Genomic DNA, 27,539 nt, shown 5'->3' on the forward strand with positions numbered 1-27,539 from the left:
CCCTTTAAGTGGTAACATCATAAGCAAGAGGTCACCTTTTTCTGGGCTGTCATCTTAAGTGGTTGGAAAGTAGTGCAGTCTTGCTTAAAAGGAGTTTTTCATTTCCATACTCCTATATGAAGTGCAGCCTTAAAACTGCAGGAGCTGCATAAAAGGGATTCTTTGGATGTAAAATGATCATAGTAATGTCAGTAGTAATAGTAATAATATCACTGTAATGACTTGAAACTCATGGCTTTTTTAATGTGCAAGTTCATAATCTGCACTTGTGTATTGTTAACTATATGTAGTAAATGATTTTATTTTAAATCTCAAAGAGGGTAACAAACTTTTTGACACCAATCTTCAGGTGGAGTTAGTTTCTCGTAGTCCTCAAGAATTGTATGAGATTACATGTTTGATTGGAGAGTTGATGCCAATGCTTCCCTCCGATGGCATCTTTTTTATTGATGGGGCCTTGCAGCGACCATCTGGTTGTACTCAGGATACAGTCATGTGGCAATGGCAAGATGACAGAGCAACTTGGCAGAGCTACTCTACAAGTGATTCAAGAAGTATTGAGGTAAACATTGTAATCATTAATATCATTCTGTTAAATGATGTGGTGGCAGATGTGATGTGGTTGGGATGAAGTGATATGTGGATTGAGAGAGTCCTGGCGAATGGCTTCTTAAAAGGAGAAGAGGTAGTGAAAAATCATTTTTTAAAATGAAGTGAGGCAAAGTACCAACCTACGAGTATACAATGAGATTTTGCCGTAATGGCAGGGCTAGTGTATAGTGCTTAACGCATAACTTGTTTGTCGGGTGTTGCTGTTTCTCCTGATGTCCACTCCTCCTTTCATCATATATCGTGCTTGTTGTATAATGCTGTTGTCTTTTGGCAGCTACTTCCTTGGCTTAATTGTCTATTATAGGCTCATCCAGTATTTTCTTCATCCAAGCCTTTAGTCTTCTTTTGAATGTTTCTGTAGTCACTCCATGTAAATTTCTTGTTTCTCCTATTATTGCATTAAGTAAGCATTCTAGCTTCCTTATTGGGATTCATATATTTTCGTTTGGTGCCTTTTTACTATATTTCCAGGTATTACAGGAGTGGATGGGATTATAGTCGAGTTTCTCAAGAAAGGGGGTGGCAATGTTGTTTAATGGTTATCCAGGCTATCCAATGTTTGTACAGCCCAAGGTAAGGTGTCTGAGGACTGGCAGAATGCATGTATAGTTCCATTATATAAGGGCAATTAGGACAAAGGTGACTGCTTAAATTATAGAGGTGCAAGTATGTTAAGCAATCCTTGTAAGATGTATGGAAGAGTGGTGATTGAAAGGATGTTGAAATGTACAGAACACCTGATTAGGGAAAGAACGTTGTGGCTTCAGAAAAGTTGGGGATGTTTGAACCAAGGTGTTTGCTTTGATGGATTTGTGTGATAAATACCTGGGAAAAAGACTGTATTGTATGTGGCATTTATAGATCCAGAGGAAGTGTTTAGTAGGGTTGACAGAGAGGTCTCGAGAAGTTTTTACTAGAAGAGTAAGGCATGTGTATGGGTAGGATGGGAGAGGGGTACGTAGCATCTATGAGTACCTAAAACAAAATTTGCTAAAAAGGCAGGATTAGTGCGTGGCACTCACTGCATGTCTTGCATGTTGGATGATAATGCTTTCTCTGTTGCTACCCCTTAAGAGTAATTATCAGTTCAAGGCTTATGAGGCTTTTTAGGAATTGACTTTAGCCATGAGTCTAATCTTTAAAGTTTTTCTCAAGTTACTTCGTGCCTGATTTTTACTGTATTGATTAATCATTCCATCTTTTTAGCTGGACATTCATATGTTTAAGTTTGGGATCTTTCAAGTATGTTCCTGGTAATTATTACGTATTTGATAATTCAGCGTCTTCCTTGCTTTGGAGACATTAGGTTTAAAATGTTATTGCTTATGCCCTCTTCATGACTAGTGAAATCCAGTGCCGCTTTCTTAGCCTTTAGTGCCTCACCCTTAATAGTCCACTGGCAGAGGTCAACTCAAGTGCAGTGTTTGCAGTGTTAATATATTGTTAATTGTTCCATGACATATGTTTGCATTTATCATTATTGAATTCCAGTAGATTCTTTCCTGTCCATTTGGATAAACATAATAGTTGGTTACAAGGTCTTTTTGTAATTTTTCGTGGTCTTCATCATTTCCTGCTGGTTTGCCTACTCTTGTGTCATCTGCAGAAAACCTAACTATATTGTCTCTTGCATCTTTTCTGAGTCTAATATGATTAGGAATAGCATTGAAGCCAGTGCCATTCCTATTGGTGAGTGGTTCTTGGTGATGAGTCTCTGTCAAGGTTGTGTGATGTCACTGTGGTTGTTTAACACTTTGAATCATAGGGGTCTTTCAGTAAAATTGCATGGTTTTGGAGGAACTGGCTCTCTACAAATGAATTTTTTAATGTTATGTATTATTTTTAGAATTGATTATTCGTTTAATTTGATTATTAGTTTAATTTGTTTTCAGTTAGGTAGGAACCTACTGAAGAAAACTGTGAAAAGATTTGTGAAATATAGTTTGCCATATTATTATTTTTTGTTATTTTGCTTTGTCGCTGTCTCCTGTGTTTGCGAGGTAGTGCAAGGAAACAGACAAAAGAAATGGCCCAACCCGCCCCCATACACATGTATATAAATACACGTCCACACACGCAAATATACATACCCATACATCTCAATGTACACATATATATGCACACACAGACACATACATATATACACATGCACACAATTCACACTGTCTGCCTGTATTCATTCCCATCGCCACCTCGCCACACATGGAATAACATCCCCCTCCCCCCTCATGTGTGCGAGGTAGCGCTAGGAAAAGACAACAAAGGCCCCATTCGTTCACACTCAGTCTCTAGCTGTCATGCAATAATGCCTGAAACCACAGCTCCCATTCCACATCCAGGCCCCACAGAACTTTCCATGGTTTACCCCAGACGCTTCACATGCCCTGATTCAATCCATTGGCAGCACGTCAACCCCTGTATACCACATCGATCCAATTCACTCTATTCCTTGCCTGCCTTTCACCCTCCTGCATGTTCAGGCCCCGATCACTCAAAATCTTTTTCACTCCATCTTTCCACCTCCAATTTGGTCTTCCACTTCTCATTCCCTCCACCTCCGACACATATATCCTCTTGGTCAATCTTTCCTCACTCATTCTCTCCATGTGCCCAAACCATTTCAAAACACCCTCTTCTGCTCTCTCAACCATGCTCTTTTTATTTCCACACATCTCTCTTACCCTTACATTACTTACTCGATCAAACCACCTCACACCACATATTGTCCTCAAACATTTCATTTCCAGCACATCCACCCTCCTGCGCACAACTCTATCCACAGCCCACGCCTTGCAACCATATTATTTACTGAATATCATTTCAACTGGTAAGTTCCCACACTGGCTAGATGTTCCATCTCCATCAGTGCTTACTAGCAGTTTCATCTCTACCACCCATCATCCCTTTTTTCCCAAGTTTTGAATGACTACAGATCTAACGACCTACTGAAGAGAATTGCTGGAAGAAATACATGAAAAATATAGTTTACTCTGTTGATTCAGTGATTTTGTGGAATATGCAAGGTTCTAAATATATTTGTTATTCAGCACTTTTTAGAGTGAAAAAGATGTCTTAAAAACTTAAAACTGTTTGCACAAAATTATATATTTTGGTTCTTTTAAATATTCATTGCTCTGTTTATATTGAAATGATTGTTCCATTGTTGCTAAATTTGACTCCAAGCCTTGTATATTTTTTGCATTAAAACTACCATGTGATATTGCAATTGCAGGTGTCCTATTGGGTCAGGTCTCTTCTACATGGTTCAGTGTAGTAAGATAAATCCCTATTCTAATGGACTAGGTATGGGAACTGGTGGTCCTTTAGAAGCCAAATGTTGTTAGGTCCTGAATTTTTCCAAAATACATAGATAATAAAAAGTTTTGTGGAAACTTTCCCTAATCCTTTGAGGCTGTAGATGATCAGGGAATAGCAAAGACTACTCTGAATGTGAAGGAAATAGTTCTACCTGGAGTCACCAGAATCACATTTTGGTCAGAATAGGCATTGTATGAGGTGCAGGCAACTCTCCCCATGTTCATTACGTTCACTCACTTTCATGTATTCAGCAATTCCAAGGTTTTCCTGGATTTCTTTGCATATTTAACACTGATAGCACTTTTATTTGACGTGATTTGATACAGTGAGACATGCCTTTGTGGACCTCCATGGTATAGAGGTTAATGTTACTGACCATGACCCATCCATGGGCCATCTAGGTTTGAACCCTGTTTGCAGCAGCCACTCTGCAGTTAACCCTGCTGCTCACCCTCCTCTAGGGACTATATGAGTGAGGAATTTATAACTAAGAGTGTATACATGCCAGAAGTTCAGGAAACTAGGAAAAGGAGGAGGTGGAAGGATGCTTGAAGATTTGAGGCTGGAATATGCAGGAGGGTGGGAGGTATGCAAGAGATTGAGTGTGAGGGTGAATGTTGTGCATGGGATAGAGTGAATTGAAGCAATGTGATGTACAGGGAATGACTTTTTGTCAGTGGGCTGAACTAGGGCATATGAAACAATCGGGAAACCACGGAAATATGTGGCGCTTGTTATGGGCTTTGGCTTAGTGTAGTATGCATTACAGCTAGTGTGGTTATGAATTAGTGGGGCCATTTATTTCTGTTCCTGGCATTACTTTGTGGATGTGGGAAATGCACGTTTCTACTTTAGCAAGTTAGTTTTAGGAACAGGCAAAGAAAAGGCCCCATTTGCAGACATGTTATCCTTTAACTGTCATGTGTAATGTACAAGAACCACAGCCCCCTATCCATAACCAGGCATACAAGACCTTTCCATGCTTTCTTCCAGCTGCTTTGTATGCTCTGGTTAAGTTCATTGAGAGCATGTTGCTTCCTGTATACCACATCACTCCAATTTACCCTATCCTGTGCATGGTAAGGCCCTAAGCACTGAAAGTCTTATTCTCTCTTTCCTTCCATCTTCATTTTGATCTCCCTCTTCTAATTGTTGCCTCCACTTTTGACACACAAAACCTCTTTGTCAGCCTCTCCTCTCTCATTCTCTCCATATGTCCACACCCTCTTCAGTTCTCTCAACCATGCACTTCTCATTACTACATCTTTATCTTACCCTAGTATTACTAACAAGGTCAACTTTCCACACGCCACATACTCTCTTCATACATTTTATTACCAACACATTAACCCTCTTTCATATATTCTAATCTATGGCCTTTGTTTAACTTTCATGCAGTACTGTCAGGACTACTTTGCTTACAAATGTACCCATTTTTGCCCTCCCAGATTGTGATCTCTTTCCACACATTCCTCTGCACTCGGCTTCTATGATTCCATTTGCTGCTATGTCCATTCCCAGTTATGCGTAACTCTTCACTTGCTTCAAGTTTTCTCCATTCAAACTCACACTTCATCTAACTTGTCTCTTTGCACTGCTAAATCTAAGAATATTGTTTTTAATCACAGATGCTCTCAACTTTTTCCATTCACACACACTCCTTCCAATTTCTGTAGTTTCTCACTTGAATTGGTCATCAGTGCTGTGTTACCAGCACACAACACGTGGATCACCTCTGAGGGCCCTCCTAACAGACTGCATATCTGCCTCTCTATCCAGGACCCTTGCATTCACCTTCCTCACCACCCCATCCATACACAAACAGCCAAGGTTTCATCACATCCCTGTCACTGAGTCACTTTCACCTGAAACCACTCACCTTCCTCTCTTCCTACTGACACATATGCTAAGCACATATGACACATACAAATCCTTCTGTTTTTTAAGTATTTTTCATCCACATTCTTTAAAGAAAACATCTGATGCACACACTTGAATCCACATTGTTCCCCCCCAATCTATGCATGCCACCATCCTCTCAATCAGCACTCTTCCATACAATGTACCAGGTACACGCAACAAACTTGTATTTCTGTAGTTCATGCACTCACCTTTTTCCCTCATGCTTTTATACTTTGGTAGTGAATGTGCATTCTGTCAATCCTCTGGCACCTCACCATGATCCATACATACATTAAAAAGAATTATACTAAACGAGAATGTATTGAAGCCTAGCTGAAACAATAGTCCCCCCCCCCCTCTTTTTTTTATGTATTGCAAGATTAATAAAAATCAAGTAGTTGGAGAAACCTTTAAAAGAAGACTAAACAGATGGCTGATAGCAGTTCCTGAGTAACCCAAGATTTACATCAGTGTGTTATGCATTGTAGAAAAGAATGATGGAAATTTTAAACTGGTGTCACATCTTTTGGAGGTAGCCTTGTATGATGGCAAAATCTTATATGTACTTGTAAGTATGTAGGTACTTTTATGAAGTGAAGTAGTTGAAGAATACAATAAAGGTGTTAAGTATGGAAAAACATTAGTTGAAGAAGAGGAAGAGTGTGGAAGTTGGTAGAGGTTGCAGAGGCTTTGTACACTTGAATTGGGAATGGAGTGATGATAGAGGTATGGTACTTATTGAATTTAATTGTTAAGAGGTCAGAGGTCTAGATCTTGCAGTTAACTAGAATTTCTTCTTTTGGTATCTCTTGCACATATTAGATCATGTCACTTGACATCATGCCTTTAAGGGGTTTACCTTGGAGAGTTTTCATTGGTTTTACATTTAATAGTGGACACTTGGTTTGATTTCTTAGTAAACTTGCAAAGCATACTCTCTCCTACTGATGTCCGACTAGATATATTTGGTTACAATATTTAGTACCATCTCAAATTGTTTAAGGGCAGTTTTGATCAGTCTCTTGTTCATGGATAGATGATCTTATGGCTGTCCTGTATCCCTTAATGTGTATATGGAATAGGATGAAATATTGTAAGCCTCAGGTACATTATTTTTTCTTTTGTTTAGCATTCTCACCAGTCAGGAGAGGATGAAATAAGCCTGTGTATTCAAGGCCATGCCTACACCATAGATTTTCACTCAATGCAGCAAATCAACGACAACTCTGGCACGATGCGGTGTGTTCAAAGACGCATCATGCCAATAGGCTTAGCCGGAACAGTGCTTACGACTACACAGGTTAGTTATCCATACCTTTCTGTACATTTATTAGTTAACTTTGCTAAACTCTTGATTTTCTTCATGAATTTCATTACATTTTGATTATTGGATAAATCTCAATACATTTTGATTTTTTGATGTCTTATTACATTTTGTACTGTAGTGACATGTTTGTATTCCATAGGCCACAGATGCCAGAGCTAAGTGCCTGCGTGAAGACTCAGAGTTGGCATCCAATCTCATCCGCTCCCTCTTTAGTTTGTTGTATGAAGTTTATAGTTCTTCTGCTGGACCTGCTGTGCGATACAAATGTTTACGAGCACTATTAAGGATGGTACATTTCTCCAGTCCTGAACTTTTGCAACAGGTTTTGAAAAGCCAGGTGGGTACTTATGATTTTTGTAATATTTTTTTTAGGTATTTATTTTATAAAGGTGGAGGTGGAGTGAGTATTTTGAAGGTTTGTTGAATGTGTTTGATGATAGAGTGGCAGATATAGGGTGTTTTGGTCGAGGTGGTGTGCAAAGTGAGAGGGTTTGGGAAAATGATTTGGTAAACAGAGAAGAGGTAGTAAAAGCTTTGTGGAAGATGAAAGCCGGCAAGGCAGTGGGTTTGGATGGTATTGCAGTGGAATTTATTAAAATAGGGGGTGACTGTATTGTTGACTGGTTGGTAAGGTTATTTAATGTATGTATGATTCATGGTGAGGTGCCTGAGGAGTAGCGGAATGCTTGCATAGTGCCATTGTACAAAGGCAAAGGGGACAAAGGTGAGTGCTCAAATTACAGAGGTATAAGTTTGTTGAGTATTCCTGGTAAATTATATGGGAGGGTGTTGATTGAGAGGGTAAAGGCATGTACAGAGCAACAGATTGGGGAAGAGCAGTGTGGTTTCAGAAGTGGTAGAGGATGTGTGGATCAGGTGTTTGCTTTGAGGAATGTATGTGAGAAATACTTAGAAAAGCAAATGGATTTGTATGTAGCATTTATGGATCTGGAGAAGGCATATGATAGTTGATAGAGATGCTCTGTGGAAGGTATTAAGAAAATATGGTGTGGAAGGCAAGTTGTTAGAAGCAGTTAAAAGTTTTTATCGAGGATGTAAGGCATGTGTACGTGTAGGAAGAAAGGAAAGTGATTGGTTCTCAGTGAATGTAGGTTTGCGGCAGGGGTGTGTGATGTCTCCATGGTTGTTTAATTTGTTTATGGATGGGGTTGTTAGGGATGTGAATGCAAGAGTTTTGGAAAGAGGGGCAAGTATGCAGTCTGTTGTGGATGAGAGAGCTTGGGAAGTGAGTCAGTTGTTGTTCGCTGATGATACAGCGCTGGTGGCTGATTCATGTGAGAAACTGCAGAAGCTGGTGACGGAGTTTGGTAAAGGGTGTGAAAGAAGAAAGTAGAGAGTAAATGTGAATAAGAGCAAGGTTATTAGGTACAGTAGGGTTGAGGGTCAAGTCAATTGGGGGTAAGTTTGAATGGAGAAAAACTGGAGGAAGTAAAGTGTTTTAGATATCTGGGAGTGGATTTGGCTGCGGATGGAACCATGGAAGCGGAAGTGAATCATAGGGTGGGAGAGGGGTCGAAAATTCTGGGAGCCTTAAAGAATGTGTGGAAGTCGAGAACATTATCTCGGAAAGCAAAAATGGGTATGTTTGAAGGAATAGTGGTTCCAACAATGTTGTATGGTTGCGAGGCGTGGGCTATGGATAGAGTTGTGCGCAGTAGGGTGGATGTGCTGGAAATGAGATGTTTGAGGACAATATGTGGTGTGAGGTGGTTTGATCGAGTAAGTAATGTAAGGGTAAGAGAGATGTGTGGTGATAAAAAGAGTGTGGTTGAGAGAGCAGAAGAGGGTGTTTTGAAATGGTTTGGGCACATGGAGAGAATGAGTGAGGAAAGATTGACCAAGAGGATATATGTGTCAGAGGTGGAGGGAATGAGGAGAAGTGGGAGACCAAATTGGAGGTGGAAAGATGGAGTGAAAAAGATTTTGAGTGATCGGGGCCTGAACATACAGGAGGGTGAAAGGCGTGCAAGGAATTGAGTGAATTGGAACGATGTGGTATACCGGGGTCGATGTGCTGTCACTGGATTGAACCAGGGCATGTGAAGCGTCTTGGGTAAAGCATCGAAAGTTCTGTGGGGCCTGGATATGGAAAGTGAACTGTGGTTTCAGTGCATTATTACATGACAGCTAGAGACTCAGTGTGAACGAATGTGGCCTTTGTTGTCTTTTCCTAGCGCTACCTCGCACACATGAGGGGGAAGGGGGTTGTTATTTCATGTGTGGCGAGGTGGCGATGGGAATGAATAAAGACAGATAGTATGAATTATGTACATGTGTATATATGTATATGTCTGTGTGTGTATATATATGTATACGTTGAGATGTATAGGTATATATATTTGCGTGTGTGGACGTGTATGTATATACATGTGTATGTGGGTTGGTTGGGCCATTCTTTCGTCTGTTTCCTTGCGCTACCTCACTAATGCGGGAGACAGCGGCAAAGCAAAATGAATAGATGAAAATAGATATTTTATTTATGGTGAGTGTTGAGATGATGAGAGGATATGAAAGATGACTGTAAATATTTTTGTTGAAAATGTGTTGAGAAATAGGAAGAGGAACATTTTTTTTTTTTTTTTTTTTTGCAGATTGTGTATCTCTATGTTTGATACCTGTTTCCTCTATAGGAATTCCCATCAAGGGGTGGCCATGGCAAAAGTCCCTCCACTTATCTCTGTCCTTACATGCCTCCCTTGTATACACCATTCTATGCATTCTTCCCACATTTATATCTCTCCATTGCTCTTCCACTCTATTTCTGCATGTCACAATTGGTCTTCTTTTCACACCAACCTCATTAATTGTACTATCATACACTCTCCTTTTAAACTTCCTGTTTTGCATTTTTTCTACAAGCCCAAACCACCTCAATGTATCATGTTTCACTCTCTCTTGTCTCCACAGTTCATTGCCTGTGCATTCCCTGCCTTACCAAATGTCTCATACACTCCCTCATTACTTTCTTCATTCCATCTGCTCATATCATATGCTCCTCTCAAATAGCTCATTTCCACAGCCTTATTCTAAACCTCTGTGACTCATCCCATGTGTATGTTTTGGCCATATAGGTCAGGGTCAGGAGGACCATGTTATCCCTTAATCTGATCTTCTTTTCTATGCTTACACCTCTACCGTTCATTATTTTGTTAAGGGACCTAGCCACTATTCTAGCCTGTATTGCTCCCACCCTCAGTTCTCCTTCCATCCAGACCTTCTTCCCTGGTGTCAAGATGCGTTAAACTTTTCCAAGTTATGTAAGATAGAAATTGATTTTAGCATATACTTTGTAAGTCACTGTGCTGTCAGTGGACTGAACCAGGGCATGTGAAACATTGGGTAAACTATGGAAAGGTCTGTGGGGCCTGGATGTGGATAGGGAGCTGTGGTATTTGTGCATTACACCTGACAGCCAGAGACAGTATGAATGAGTGTGTCCTTTTTTGTGTGTTTCCTTGGCACTGCCTCACTGAAGCAGGGGGTAGCGATGCTGTTCCTCTGGGGTGGGGTAGTGCCAGGAATGGAAGAGGGCAAGCAAGTATGAATATTTACAAGTGTATCTATGTGCATGTCTGTATGTGTATATGTTGATTATTTATTATTTACTTTGTCGCTGTCTCCCGCGTTAGCGAGGTAGCGCAAGGAAACAGACGAAAGAATGGCCCAACCCACCCACATACACATGTATATACATACACGTCCACACACACACAAATATACATACCTATACCTCTCAACGTATCCATATATATACACACACAGACATATAAATGTATACACATGTACATAATTCATACTGTCTGCCTTTATTCATTCCCATCGCCACCCCGCCACACATGAAATAACAACCCCCTCCCCCCCTCATGTGTGCGAGGTAGCGCTAGGAAAAGACAACAAAGGCCACATTCGTTCACACTGAGTCTCTAGCTGTCATGTAATAATGCACCGAAACCACAGCTCCCTCTCCACATCTAGGCCCCACAGAACTTTCCATGGTTTACCCCAGACGCTTCACATGCCCTGGTCCAATCCATTGACAGCACGTCAACCCTGGTATACCACATCGATCCAATTCACTCTATTCCTTGCCCGCCTTTCACCCTCCTGCATGTTCAGGCCCCGATCACTCAAAATCTTTTTCACTCCATCTCCCCACCTCCAATTTGTTCTCCCACCTCTCCCAGTTCCCTCCACCTCTGACACACACATCCTCCCGGTCAATCCCTCCTCACTCATTCTCTCTGCGTGACCAAACCATTTCAAAACACCCTCTTCTACTCTCTCATCCACACTCTTTTTATTACCACACATCTCTCTCGCCCTATTATTACTTATTCGATCATATGTATACACATATGTTGATGTGTATACATATATGTATGTGTATGTGCATGTATGGGCCTTTATGTGTATATTGTGTATATGAGTGGATGGGCCATTCTTTGTCTGTTTCCTGGTGCTACCTTGCTGGTGTGGGAAACAGCAATCAAGGTTGATAAAAGATAGATGAAAAACCTTTGGAAGTATTAAAATGGTGTCATGTTGCTATGTTTTACCCACTAATAAAGGAAAAGATAAGATATTTTTGTACTAAATTAAGAGAAATAGCTTTGTTGAGAGTAGACCACTGTAGGAACTGGATTTTCTTGTAGTGTGAATGCTACTTAAACGAAGGGTAAGTGTAAATATTGAACCTAATGCATTTTTGTTTCAATGACTTTCATTTTTTTTTTCCAGAGTGTGTCATCTCATTTAGCTACAATGCTATCATCACATGACCTGAAAATTATAGTGGGAGCTATTCAAATGGCAGAGATCCTTATGTCAAAGTTACCCGAGATATTTGCAATTTACTTTCGTCGTGAAGGCGTGATGCATCAGATAAAGCGGTTGTGTGATCCAGATACTACCTTAGGAACACCATCAGCTAAATGGAGTAGCCCTGAGCTTTCCTTAGGGTCCGGTCGGGGTGGAACTCCAAGCTCAGCTAGCCCATTGCTGACAGGCCGTCCATTTAATGGCAATTGCTTGGATTCTACCCCATCTCTGCCAACACCTCCAAGTCAGGATGATGATAAATTACAGAGTCCATCACAACTCAGACTATATGATGTACTCAAACGAAAACGCACAGCCCGTATGCGCACTGGAACTTGGAGAAAAAATAGACAAGAAGATTCATCGTCATCATCATCGTCATCGTCTTTCAGTGAATTCTTCATGAAGAGTAAGTTGATAATAGAATTCATAAAATTATACTTAAGAATTGATTATTTAATTTTATTTTTTGCTTATTTCTAGTCAAACAGTACACAGTGACCTGCATTAGACTCATTTTAATGTTTTTCTTAAATTCCAGATTATCTCTTCCATTTAGTAACCCAAAATTTATGTGAAGCTTAGTTATAATTTTCCACTCATAATGCATCATTCAGTTAAAACCTTGCTGAATGATGTGCGGTAGTGTTTGCTTGATTGAAGTTCATATGCAAAGATAAAACATAATTATGATCTAAACTTTGATGAACAACCTGAATGACCTGCAGAAGTTCTTTCTTAATAGAAGTTGGTAAGCAAAGATGAAGCAATTATAATCAGTAATCAGTTTTTCAGTGTAGATAAAATGAATGATAAAACGTGCAGTGGCAGCTCATTTGATGCTCAGGCCTTCTTCCTGCACTTTTTAGTGCTTGTTCTGAAACTACTACTCTTTATCAGAATGGAGTTATGGATGAAATATACCTTTGAAGTAATTTTTTTTGTTTTTTATGTGAATATCTTTAAAATTTTAATGTTAGATTATTTTTGAAACAACTTGAAAACTGTAAATTTTGAGGGTTGGAAAAGAAAAGATTGGGTAGAGGCTGAAATTTTTTTTTATCCTAACATTCAAAATGAATTATTTTAGCTCATGACATACACATTCTTACATAGTGCCATCAAAGATATTTGAAGTTTCAAATGGTTTTCCATCCTGTGTGATGAGACATAGGTCTGTTTGAACTGAAAACAGTTTGTAATGTGCTTCCACAAGATGTTTGAATGTTATGAAGTATCTGAATTGCCAGTAAGGCTTTTCCATGTGCCAGATACTTAATCTTTGACTATTCTGGCTGGAATATGGGACACAATAGTTTGCTTGGGTTTGATCTTAAGAGATTGCTGAGGGAGGTTTACAATGGTGCATGTATTTTTCAAGGCAGTGTCTCAGTTTTGGTAGTATCAGTTAAGTCTGAGATTGCTGTTGCATTGGCCATTCGTCGTGTAGTCATCTCTCTTTAATTTTCATTGTGCAACACAGCCAAGAACTACAAACTCACAAAGAGGATGCTCTAGACTTTTCCATTGAGCTGGTGCAAATTTTTAGATTTTTCGTCAGGAGACATAATATCATCGAACAATTGAAGGGAAAGAATGACGTACTGGATATCAAATTATGTCCAACATGATGAACTGTGAGAACTGATGCATTTGACAATGCTTAAGAGCTGTGCAACCTTCTGTGAGACCATAACTATCAGCCAAAAAACAGGCAGTTATCTATTTGTCATTACGTATTTGTACTGTACAAACTTGAAAAGCCTCTACTATCGTACAGCTTCTTGAATTTCTGTTTGATGTCTGCATCAACCAAGCCCTCAGCTGTCTTATTCCATTCATTCACCATACTTATCCTATAGAAGTATTTGCTTACATCTTTTTTAACAAGTTTCATGCTTAACTTAATGTTATGACCAAGCGTTGCTGTAACAAAACATCTGTAGATGAACTGTTTGCTCTCCACATCATCTGTCTGGGAAAAAACTCCTCACTTTTCTCTCTTCTAAGGTAGGCAAATTTAAATCCACTAGACTTTCCCTGTAACTCATCTATTACATCTGGTACCATCTTTGTTGCCCTCCTCAGGACCTTCTGTGTTTGCTTCTTGTGTTTCTTTGGCTGCGGTGACCAAACTTGAAAAGCATATTCTCGTTTTGGCCTTGTGTAGGATATGAAGAGGTTGCTAGTTATTTCTTTATCCATTTACTGTCAACTCACAAGCCTTTTCATGAATAGATTCCAGAAGCTTGATTTTTGCTAAATGATAATCCTATTGGAGCTTTCTCTCACACTGTTCCATTCCAATTACATTTACTGTAGCTAAATTTCATCAACCGCATATCAGACCAACTTTAGTCTTTGTAATTCCCCTTGTAAAATGATGTGACCCTCCATACATAGCGCTTTCAAATTAGAACAGACTTGAAGAGGAGCACTAAAAAAAATAATCCCCTATGGAAATAATGCCTTATAAGGAAAGACTCAAAACCTAAAATTGCTCTTTGTAAAGGAGTACAGAATCTTAGGAAATCTGATAAAGTTTTAAGAATATTATATCTTGAAAATGTATTATACGAAATTTTCTCTCTTTAGACAGAGATTCGGTGACTAGAAATAAATGTATGAAGGTAAAAGAAAGGAAATCTAAAATCAATGTTGTCAAAAGTGGTAGAGCTTTAGAATGAACTACCTCCAGATGTAGCAAATGCAGACTATTATTACCTTCAAATGGTATATGTTATTAGTTAGTAATCCTGAAGTGGCTCTAATCTGTTTTCATTTTCATAAACCAGCATCAGTGCAGTCACTTGTTTTGATTGTTAGGACTGAACCAAGGCATATGAAGCAGTCTGAGAAAACCATGGAAAGGTCTGTGTGGCATTATTGTGGATAGAGGGCTCAGGTTTTAGTCCATTACATATGATGGGTAGAGATTGGATGTGAGTGATTAAGAACATTTCTTCATGTGTTCTTAGTGGTACCTCACTAACATGGGAAATGGCAATTATGTATGAAAAATTTTTTTATTAAATTTCCGGGGTATGCTTCCCACATACTACATGCTGATTTTTCTCACTGTTTCCCTGCCGGCCATTGAGTTGGAGGTTTAGGAAATTGGTGCAGTTCCCTGTGCTTTGATGTTCATTTTTACCTCATTCTGGGTGAATTACCACAGATAACCTTGTCATGGACCTTCAAGTCTCTTGCTAATTGTCCATTCCATATAATCCTCTCTTTCCTTCCTCCCTCTGCGTTCATCCCCTCCTCTCCCTTCCCCCTGCATCTCATCCTCTCTCCCTCTTGACAACTTCCTCCATTGCCCTTGCCTTCCTCTCTGCCCCCTACTCATCTTCATCCCCCTCATTTTCAAACAGCTTCTGGCTGGACTAACTCGCCATATATACAGAGTGAGTAACTCAGCCAAAGATATCTTTTGTGATTTAGTTACTCAGACAAAAAAGTATCTTTTATTCCTTCAAGTAGGGTTCATGTTCAGGAACTTCATGTATTTTGAATTTGTGTTTTGTTAAGCTTTTTAGTAGATTTATGTATTTGAGAAGAGGTGAAGAAATTCTTTATGATGTAATATGTGGAATGGTAAAGAAAATTTTACCCACATGATGTACATTTCATTTTCTCAGATGCAGGCTTAGGTAGCAGTCGAGATACTTGGAGAGGAGTGGCTAGTCGCACTAAATTGATGGCTGGCAGCAATACTAATAATTCAACTAGTAGTACTGGTGGTGGTAGCAGTAGTAAGTCATCTTTCCTCGCTAACTTCAATCCCACACGCTGGGGAAGGGGCAATTCTGCCAATTCTACACCCTCACACGAATCACCTGCTGGAAAGGTTTGTTCTTTGTAATTTCAATTACATCAGATTTGTTGACAGCAATTTTGACTTTTAGTGTGTTCCATAGTAAGTAAATTCCTGTGAATACAGGAGAAAGAATATCGCTTGTAAATGTCTTGTGTAATATAAGATACAATTTACGGGGATGGAAGCCTGAGCAGGAAACCTTTTCTTTTTGTATTTTTATTTTTTAAAACATTAAGAGGAAGAAGGAGCTAAGTGAAGGTATTGCCTCAGGGAATGTGGCTGGGGTCTGTGTGTGGTTGTAAGCAGGATGTGATTATAAAGAGAGAAGTAGTATGTTTGATGCAAAAAACTTGGAAGTTGTAGCATCATGTGAAATAAGTTGAAGGATGAGGGTATTGCTTTCAGAAATATTCAAAGGGTAAAGTCTGAGGTTTTTGAGAGGACAAGAGTGGAAGAGGGAGTGGTTTTTCTGTTGATGAATGATCTGTAGGGTTATTTTTAAAGGGTGTAAGAAAATGCACTCAAGACTTATGAAGGTTAGAATGAAAGTTGAATACAAGAAGTGTGTGATTCTTAATAGGTGTGGTAGGAAAGTTGCTAAAAGCAGTGAGAAGTTTTTATGAAGAATGTAAGGCTTGTGTACAAATAGGAAGAGAGGAGAGTGAATGGTTCCAGGTGAATGTTGGTTTGCTGCAGAGGTATGTGATGTCACCTTAGTTGTTGATTCAGTTTGTTTATATCCGGATAGGATGGTAAGGGTGGTAAATGCAAAAGTCTTGGGGAGAGGGATAAATATGCAGTTTTTGGAAGATGAGAGAGTCTGGGAAGTGAGTCAGCTGTTGTTTGCAGATGATAAAGCACTGGTGGCAGATTCGAGTGAGAAACTGCAGAGTTGATGACTGAGTTTAGAAGAGTGTGTGAAAGGAGAAAGTAGAGAGTGAATGTGATATAATTGTCAAGTTATTAAGTTTAGGAGGCTATAGGGACAGGTTAGTTTGGGTGTAAGTTTAAATGGGGGAAAATTGGAGGAAGTGAAGTGTTTTAAATGGCTAGCAGTGGATAAGGCAGCAAATGGAATCATGGAAGCACAAGTGAGTCATAAGGTGGGGGTAAAGTTCTGGGAGCACTGAAGAATGTGTGGAAAGAGAGAAGGTTATCTGGTCAGGCAAAAATAGGTATGTTTGAAGGAATACTAGTCCCATCAATATTATGTGGATGCAAGTCATTGACCATAGATAAGGCTGTGCGGAGGAGGGTTGATGTGTTGGGAATGAAATGTCTGAGGACAATATATAATGTGAGGTTGTTTGATTAAGTAATGGAAGGGTAAGTGAGATGTGTGGTAATAAAAAGAATATGTTTAAGAGAGCAGAAGAGGGTGTGCTAAAATGGTTTGGACATGTGGAGAAAATGAGTGAGAAAAGGTTGACATGGAGGATATGTGTCAGAAAATTGTTTAGACATATAGAGAAAATGAGTGAGAAAAGGTTGACATGGAGGATATATGTGTCAGAAGTGGAGGGAACAAGGAAAACAGGAAGACCAAATTGGAGATGGAAGGATGAAGTAAGAAAGATTTTGAGCTTTCAGAGCTAGAATATGCAGGAGGGTAAAAGATGTACACTGGATAGAGTGAATTGAAATGATGTGGTACACTGAGGTCGATGTGCTGTCAGGGGACTGAACCAGAGCCTGTAAACTGTCCAGGATAAACCATGGAAAGGAAGGGCCTAGTTGTTAAAAGGGGTCTGTGGTTTTGGTGCATTACATTTGACAGCCAGTGAATGGACATAAGCGGATGTGACCTTGCTTCATCTGTTTCTGTTGCTAGCATGGGAAATGGCGATCTAGTATGGAAAAAATAATGTGACCATAAATAGACATGTTTTTAGTGAACTTTGCTTATTTTATCATTTTTTTATTTTACACAATTGATTGCAGCTTTCTTTCTCTGTTTGCATTTAAGGGTTTAGTGGATTTTGATGAAGTCTTTTGAGAATTTCTTTCATAGTATGGGTTGAATGGCAAGAGTGTTTGTAAGGATTAACTGGAATAGCACTAATAAAACCATGAGATTTATTGGAATTTCTAAGTATACCAATAGTTTTTGCGGGGTTGATTTTTTATGTTTGATTATTAATGACAAGGCATCATAAATGTTAAGTATGATGGTGTACATAGTTTTGCTATACTACAGTGATGTAGTGAACTACTTAAAAAGTGCTGAATAGTAATTTGAATCCTATTTTTCCCTTTTGTCTTGATGAGATAGAGAATCAAATACTGATAATATCAAAAAGATCTTTTTTTATCTTGTGGTATTGCAGGACAAATTAGCTAGTAACAATGTTAGCAGCAGTGGAAGCAGCAGTAGTAAGGAAGTGGTTCGGGCATGGGTAAGAGAACAAGCAAGGCGACTCAATCAAGATTACTTCACCACAGAATTGCAAGGAGCCTCACATCCTGCCCTTAGTGTATTAAATAGACTTATAGCAGCCATTCAGCAGTTAGAGCAAGAGGTAAGGTAGAATAATCTGTTTTTCTTCTTTTCCTTTAGAATTATGAGAAGAATTATTTTGTCAAACATTTAGTCTCAAAACTCCTGGCATAGATTATATTACTCTAGATTCAGAGAAGTACCCTAAAGCTGGTTAAGGCATTAATAAATTCATTCCATTATCTTCATACCATGTAAACCCTAAAATGTACATTCCTTCTCTTCCTACATCAGACTTCAGATTTCTTGCCATCATTTCAGTTATGTGAGGGAAGGAAAAAAATTATGAACATTATCACAGTTTCTTTGACATTCTTATTTTTTTTTTTTTTTTTTTTTTTTATACCTCGTCGCTGTCTCCCGCGGTTGCGAGGTAGCGCAAGGAAACAGACGAAAGAAATGGCCCAACCCCCCCATACACATGTACATACACACGTCCACACACGCAAATATACATACCTACACAGCTTTCCATGGTTTACCCCGGACGCTTCACATGCCTTGATTCAATCCACTGACAGCACGTCAACCCCTGTATACCACATCGCTCCAATTCACTCTATTCCTTGCCCTCCTTTCACCCTCCTGCATGTTCAGGCCCCAATCACACAAAATCCTTTTCACTCCATCTTTCCACCTCCAATTTGGTCTCCCTCTTCTCCTCGTTCCCTCCACCTCCGACACATATATCCTCTTGGTCAATCTTTCCTCACTCATTCTCTCCATGTGCCCAAAACCATTTCAAAACACCCTCTTCTGCTCTCCCAACCATGCTCTTTTTATTTCCACACATCTCTCTTACCCTTACGTTACTTACTCGATCAAACCACCTCACACCACACACTGTCCTCAAACATCTCATTTCCAGCACCTCCATCCTCCTGCGCACAACTCTATCCATAGCCCACGCCTCGCAACCATACAACATTGTTGGAACCACTATTCCTTCAAACATACCCATTTTTGCTTTCCGAGATAATGTTCTCGACCTCCACACATTTTTCAAGGCTCCCAAAATTTTCGCCCCCTCCCCCACCCTATGATCCACTTCCGCTTCCATGGTTCCATCCGCTGACAGATCCACTCCCAGATATCTAAAACACTTCACTTCCTCCAGTTTTTCTCCATTCAAACTCACCTCCCAATTGACTTGACCCTCAACCCTACTGTACCTAATAACCTTGCTCTTATTCACATTTACTCTTAACTTTCTTCTTCCACACACTTTACCAAACTCCGTCACCAGCTTCTGCAGTTTCTCACATGAATCAGCCACCAGCGCTGTATCATCAGCGAACAACAACTGACTCACTTCCCAAGCTCTCTCATCCCCAACAGACTTCATACTTGCCCCTCTTTCCAAGACTCTTGCATTTACCTCCCTAACAACCCCATCCATAAACAAATTAAACAACCATGGAGACATCACACACCCCTGCCGCAAACCTACATTCACTGAGAACCAATCACTTTCCTCTCTTCCTACACGTACACATGCCTTACATTCTCGATAAAAACTTTTCACTGCTTCTAACAACTTGCCTCCCACACCATATATTCTTAATACCTTCCACAGAGCATCTCTATCAACTCTATCATATGCCTTCTCCAGATCCATAAATGCTACATACAGATCCATTTGCTTTTCTAAGTATTTCTCACATACATTCTTCAAAGCAAACACCTGATCCACACATCCTCTACCACTTCTGAAACCACACTGCTCTTCCCCAATCTGATGCTCTGTACCTGCCTTCACCCTCTCAATCAATACCCTCCCATATAATTTACCAGGAATACTCAACAAACTTATACCTCTGTAATTTGAGCACTCACTCTTATCCCCTTTGCCTTTGTACAATGGCACTATGCACGCATTCCGCCAATCCTCAGGCACCTCACCATGAGTCATACATACATTAAATAACCTTACCAACCAGTCAATAATACAGTCACCCCCTTTTTTAATAGATTCCACTGCAATACCATCCAAACCTGCTGCCTTGCCGGCTTTCATCTTCCGCAAAGCTTTTACTACCTCTTCTCTGTTTACCAAATCATTTTCCCTAACCCTCTCACTTTGCACACCACCTCGACCAAAACACCCTATATCTGCCACTCTATCATCAAACACATTCAACAAACCTTCAAAATGCTCACTCCATCTCCTTCTCACATCACCACTACTTGTTATCACCTCCCCATTTGCGCCCTTCACTGAAGTTCCCATTTGCTCCCTTGTCTTACGCACTTTATTTACCTCCTTCCAGAACATCTTTTTATTCTCCTTAAAATTTAATGATACTCTCTCACCCCAACTCTCATTTGCCCTCTTTTTCACCTCTTGCACCTTTCTCTTGACCTCCTGTCTCTTTCTTTTATACATCTCCCACTCAATTGCATTTTTTCCCTGCAAAAATCGTCCAAATGCCTCTCTCTTCTCTTTCACTAATAATCTTACTTCTTCATCCCACCACTCACTACCCTTTCTAATCATCCCACCTCCCACTCTTCTCATGCCACAAGCATCTTTTGCGCAATCCATCACTGATTCCCTAAATACATCCCATTCCTCCCCCACTCCCCTTACTTCCATTGTTCTCACCTTTTTCCATTCTGTACTCAGTCTCTCCTGGTACTTCCTCACTCAAGTCTCCTTCCCAAGCTCACTTACTCTCACCACCCTCTTCACCCCAACATTCACTCTTCTTTTCTGAAAACCCATACAAATCTTCACCTTAGCCTCCACAAGATAATGATCACTCTTCATATGTTGTAGAATTTATTTTGTTCACAACTTTCCTTTCACATTTAATTTGTAGAGTATATGATTGGCGGTTATCCTGATTTACATGATAAGCTTCATTTTGTATAGAGCCACGCTGTCAGGGACTTGATTTTGCTTTGTTGTTTTATTTCTCATTACAGCTACTCAAAGAAAGAATAGAAAATTAGGATAACTAATCATTCATTGATACTCTGCCTTAATGTTGAAAATATATCCAAAGGTTATACTTTGTATTTTGTCATATTTTCCTATAGGCAGCCATTGCAAACTGATATTGCATGAAAAATATTTTCATGTCAATTGGACTTTGAGAGCATCCAGTAGGTGCTGCCATCTACCTGTGCCAATTTAGACATCCCAACTGAAACAGTGATTCATTCACCTACTGATGCCAGCTCTGTGCCACCTTCACAGTGTTCAGTCATTGTTAATCTTCTTTTTCTTGTTTTCAATTTAAGATACTTATGTAATGACATCACACTTTGCTCTGTGTGTGTGTGTTTTATTGATCATGATGCATAGATAAAGGTAATTAAGGATAGTATACGAGTCTTTTGGTAAGTGCTCATGAGTTGGAAACATAGGCTGCTCGGGATCCATTTACATACGTCACTTTAGTTTTTTGTCCCTTTTCAATTTGTTCCTTACTATGAGTATGGTATACATCATAATGTAAAGATTTATGATAATTATATGCGTTTTTGACGAGTGCTCTTCAGCTGGCAACATGGGGCTGCTTAATGTCCCTTTAGATCCAGCATTTCGGATCTCCTTTCATGTCCTTTACAATTATTTCATTATTATTAGTGTAAGGAGCAAGAAATTTGTTACACTTGAAGTTTATACCATTCTGTGGGTATCAGCCCTTAGATACTTTATTTTTGTTTTTCTTACTTTGTTTTCCCCTGTAATTAAATGTTTTAATGAAATTTGAATTCCAGAAATGAAAATTGTATGAGTTACTTTGTTAGAAAGGTAGTAAAAAAAGGACCAAATCCCATTTAATTACATTACTGGAGAATTCACACTCCTCAAGAATCCATCTGTAAATTAATTCCACAGTCAAAGGGTTAAGAAAGGTTACACACCTTAGCAAGTGTTGTGTGGATGAGACTTGCTTATTTTTGAAAATGTTTCCATCCAGGAATCAAGAAATAAAATCCCTCATACCCTCATCGCCACGTATAGTAAGTTTTAATGTGCATATTCTCTAATATTAAGTTTTACCGTGGGCTTTTGGCAGTTAGTAAAGATGATGGTGTTAGCTTGCATTCTTTTGATCAGTACTTTAATGTTCATCCAGTAGCACCCATTTCCTCCATTGTTTTGTGAATATTTAAGTAATGATTAGTTCATGAGTTAGGTAAAAACCTGTTAAGAGAATTGTTTAAGACAGACATAAGAAACTTATCATTTACTGTATCATGCACAATGTTCTTAGGTTGAAAGAAGGGGGTTTAGCCTCTCAACAATTACTAGCATTGATTAGCAAGATAGCTCTTTCATGTATCACCCATGTTCTCTTATGTTTGTGAATGTTAAGATAATTATTAGTTCAATATCCAGTTTTATGTGTGAGTATTTGTTTAAGTTTTTACTAGGCTCTTGTTGCTCATTAAGGATGGCATTGCCTGCTAATATTCTTTCATTCAGTTTGTAGATGTTCAAACTTTAGCACCCATTTTCTCCGTTCTTTGATGAATATATAAGGTAAGGCCCAATTAGGTAGAATATTGTTGGGGAAAACAAAAAGAAAAACTATACTGTATTTTTCACATAGTGTATAAAATGAAAGATTTGAAGCAAGCTGCAAAATGATGACTTGCATTTGTATGCTATATAGCTCTTCCATTTACCAAGCATTTTCTGTTATTTTTATGATTATCTAAATGATTATTAGTCAGTGAGTTTCATGAGAAAATCATGAAGAGCATGTAATTATGAGTAATGCATGATGAGTAAGCATTTTTACCTACCTGATGTCACATTATAAGTTTACTTAGTATATGTGTTTAACCTGAAAGAAAGTGTTAACCAATATTTTGAATAACTGTTAAGAATGTCACAATAAACCACCAATCTGACAAGCTACAGTGCATCAGAATTTGACCTCAAATGTACCCTCAGGACCCCACCAGACTAAGTTTGAGATATAACTGAAATTTCCATGGATGTCCATTACATTGCAGACTTAGTTCTCTAAGGTGAAGACCCATTGGACTAAGTTTGGGATGTAACGGAATAGTTCATTGGAACCAAACCTCTTTCCAGGATGTTGGGCATTAGGAGAATGTGTGACAGTCTATTGTGCATCCTCTTATTGCACTCTTTATTTTACTGACATACAATGTTCTTGTTACACACATACACTTAGTTATAATGATGTACTACTACGTAGATAATTCAAATACTGTAGTAATTTCAAGACGAACAAGACCTAGTTTGGTCATTGCCCACATGTCTTAGATAAATGTATGCTTGGTCAGCATATAAACAAACTCTGTACCTGTGTTCTTTTGCAATTGCCGAGTTTTTTGTGGTACAAAGGCTTGTCTTTTAGTGTTAGATCATGGCAGCTTAGAATGCCATCAGTGTTGTTTGTGCTAAGTGGTCCAGGAAAAGCCTCAGCATTGTTGAAAAGCTGAAAACTGTTGTTCCTCATAAGTATGGGAAGTGCAGCTTGCACCTCATTCACACATTGTTTCTGACCAAGAGGTGATTCACAGGACTGAAGGTGACCCTGGAGCTATTTCCTTCTGATTCACAGTAGTCTCTCCTACTCCCAGAACACCTACAGCCTTGATGGGGGTGACCTACTAAACACATTATCATTGTTAGACTGAGATAAGAGTACAGTTCACTGATAAATTTGCACATTCCTTGTTGCCTCTAGGGGAAAATTTAGAATGTAATGAACTTTAGCTTGTAATGGAACTGCCATCTCCCCCAGCTAGTCCGTCAGAATGATTTTTCTCTGAATAGACCGCATTTGCTTACATCCATTCTCTACTTCCATGTGTCATGCACGAAAGCCACAGTCTCCCATCTACAACCAGGCCCCACAGACCTTTCCATGATTTTCCCTGGCTGCTTCACATACCCTAGTTCAGTCCAATGACAGCACATCAACCCTTGTATAACCCATTGCTCCAGTTCACTCTTTCTCTTGCATGCCTTTTACCCTCTTTGAGGTTAAGACTCCGAGCACTCAAAACCTCTTTTAGTATCTGTCAAATATGTGAATTCCTCCACAACTCTCACTTCTTCAACATACAAACAATTTGATATCCCTTCTTTTCAAAAACAATTATTTTTCATATATATGTTTTCACTTTCAGTATCTTCCTCCTACAAACATCATTAAATAAACATGCTGTTCTGTCCATCTCATCCTCTGATGTAGCTTACAAAACATCGGTATACAGACAAAAGCAGTGTTTTCCTATGATTAAGAAATACACCACACTTACCCCATTGCACTCTCTTTTCAACCTTAAAAGCACTTAGTAATCAAGGTAACATCACACAACCTTGATGCACTCTCCGTAAGGTATATATGAAATGAGAAATTGTATTCTGATATGATTATCATTGTCCTGGGGACAACAGTTCTATTTTGTTTAAATGTTGTTTACTTAAGTAACTCCATTCTCTCTCTCTTTTCTTTTTTGTCTTTCAGCCTAACTGTGCGGTTGAGGCCTTAAGGGAAATTAGCAGGATTGTGACCGAGAGTGACATCAGTCCATTTGAAGTGATCCACTCTGGGTTGGTTCGTTGCCTGTTGACCTACCTCACTGCTTCAGAGAACTCAAATCTGTCCTTAACCCATGATGGAGCCTTATTGACCACCATTGGTGGGCTAGGTAGTACCACTGAGAATGGCAGCCTCACACCTGTGAGCATAAGCACACCACGAGACACCAGACTCAGGAATTTCCTTCATGTCTTCCTTGGATGCCCAGTAAGCTTTTTTATTTTCTTATGCTGTTATGTTTATTTTTCTTAGTTGTAGGGTTCAAAAAGCCAAAAAGATTTGATTTAGAATGAATTGTCCTCTGATCATGCAACTAACTTGGATGACTTTTAACATTCCGTCACCCTCTGATGATGCTCCTCCTCATCATTTGCCCATCCCTGTAATTTTTTATAGTCTAAGAAGCACATCTTTCCCTGCATATAAGCAAAGCACATGGTCTAAATTGCATTCCCATTGTTTTGGAGTGTGCTCCTGAACCTGGACTTCAGTCTTCTTGTCCTTTTTTCTAGTTAGCAGCCAGAACTTGCCCTTCTTGGAAATATACAATGGTACAACCTTCTCCAAAATAGGGTGACCATTTCAGCCCTTCCAAGTATCATCCTGTTGCTGTAACCTCTACTATTGCCAGAGTCTCTGAATCTCTCTTCATTTCCCATAACCTTATACTAATTCAATCTCACAGTCTCAACTGATCGTTAGTATGACTTTCACAAGGGAAGATCCATTGGTGATGTCATTGCATGCTTTACTTATGTCTGGTTATCCTCTCTCAGAGATTTTGTAGATCATATATTGCAGCCCTTGATCCATCAAAAGCTTTTGATGGATTGTGGTGTTGGAGTCTGATCTCCAAGCTCACCTCTTTTGACTTTCCTCCCTCCATCTGTTCTCTCATACCTAGCTTTGACCTTAGTTGGTTGGTCGTCATAACTGCTGATGGATCATCATCATCATCACCTTACCCTGTCAACAGCAATGGCATTTAGGGTTCTGTTTTGTCCCTTACTACACTTTCTCCTCGACATTTACAGCTTCCTTTATTTCATAACCAAATGCAGTCATATGATGATGAGTCAGTATTGCTTTCCTTCATTTCTTTCATTTGTGTTCCATGTGTTTTATCTGCATATATATATATTTTTTTTTTTTTTTCATACTATTCGCTATTTCCCGCGATAGCGAGGTAGCGTTAAGAACAGAGGACTGGGCCTTTGAGGGAATATCCTCACCTGGACCTCTTCTCTGTTCCTTCTTTTGGAAAATTAAAAAAAAAAAAAACAGAGAGGGGAGGATTTCCAGCCCCCCGCTCCCTTCCCTTTTAGTCGCCTTCTACGACACGCAGGGAATACGTGGGAAGTATTCTTTCTCCCCTATCCCCAGGATGGATGTGCTGGAAATGAGATGTTTGAGGACAATGTGTGGTGTGAGGTGGTTTGATCGAGTGAGTAACGTAAGGGTAAGAGAGATGTGTGGAAATAAAAAGAGCGTGGTTGAGAGAGCAGAAGAGGGTGTTTTGAAGTGGTTTGGGCACATGGAGAGGATGAGTGAGGAAAGATTGACCAAGAGGATATATGTGTCGGAGGTGGAGGGAGCAAGGAGAAGAGGGAGACCAAATTGGAGGTGGAAAGATGGAGTGAAAAAGATTTTGTGTGATCGGGGCCTGAACATGCAGGAGGGTGAAAGGAGGGCAAGGAATAGAGTGAATTGGAGCGATGTGGTATACCGGGGTTGACGTGCTGTCAGTGGATTGAATCAAGGCATGTGAAGCGTCTGGGGTAAACCATGGAAAGCTGTGTAGGTATGTATATTTGCGTGTGTGGACGTATGTATATACATGTGTATGGGGGGGGGTTGGGCCATTTCTTTCGTCTGTTTCCTTGCGCTACCTCGCAAACGCGGGAGAGCGAAAAAAAAAAAAAAAATATATATATATATATTTTTTTTTTTTTTTTTTTTTTTTTGTCATAACTATCTTTGTGAACTCAAATTTGGGAAGGGGGTAATCCAGTGAGTTAGGTGCATTGTAAAGTTTGATACCCCGAAAATCCAGTATCTGTCCATTATTTGTCCTGATACCTCTAACATCATCTCATCTTTGATGGCTATGTAATTCCACATTTATCTTTGAAACCATATTCCACAGGTAGCTCTGCTTCTAAGAAACTGGGAAATCTATTCAGTTGTCATAATTCTCTACAGAAAAGTTGTTTTAATAAATCTAAGGATTAATTCTTTCATCTCTGGTGCACTACTTTCACATGTAGGGGGATGTAACTTGACTTACAAAACGAGCCAGACCCAAAGCTGTTTTAACTTATTGTTTTCCCAGACTGAACCCAAAACTTGACCCATTTGCTGTATGGCAGTGTTTGTTGACTTTTTTTTTTTATATGTTATACTAGAATCTACTCCCAAGAACTGGCTGCCTGTGTGCCCCTTCCCCCACAAGATAATACATCACATAATGACAGTGTCAGGAATGAATAAATAAAAAAAGGCTCATTTGTTAAAGATAGTACATCACATAATGATAGTGATGGGAATAAATAGATAAAAGAAAGGCTCATTTGTTCATATCCATTATCAAGCTGTTGTTTGTAATGCATTAAAACTACAGGACTCTATTTAACAACCAGTTATATTGAAAATGTATATGTTTCAAGAGAAATTGCCAGA

General features: G+C 39.3%; 1 protein-coding gene across 3 annotated transcripts in view; it reads left to right on the top strand.

Moving 5' to 3' along the window:
• The window catches only part of ctrip (E3 ubiquitin-protein ligase ctrip), a 128,644-nt gene that overhangs the window by 61,618 nt on the left and 39,487 nt on the right, over nt 1–27,539 (top strand). For all 3 annotated transcript variants that reach the window (XM_071666340.1, XM_071666342.1, XM_071666341.1), the window contains 7 exons: nt 350–562; nt 6,962–7,132; nt 7,299–7,496; nt 11,918–12,407; nt 15,643–15,851; nt 18,149–18,340; nt 24,786–25,067. In XM_071666340.1, coding sequence (XP_071522441.1) covers nt 350–562; nt 6,962–7,132; nt 7,299–7,496; nt 11,918–12,407; nt 15,643–15,851; nt 18,149–18,340; nt 24,786–25,067 — 1,755 coding nt within the window. The remainder of the gene's footprint in view (nt 1–349; nt 563–6,961; nt 7,133–7,298; nt 7,497–11,917; nt 12,408–15,642; nt 15,852–18,148; nt 18,341–24,785; nt 25,068–27,539) is intronic.

Source organism: Panulirus ornatus, chromosome 11 (assembly GCF_036320965.1).
Source record: "Panulirus ornatus isolate Po-2019 chromosome 11, ASM3632096v1, whole genome shotgun sequence".
Taxonomy (NCBI): Eukaryota; Metazoa; Arthropoda; class Malacostraca; order Decapoda; family Palinuridae; genus Panulirus; species Panulirus ornatus.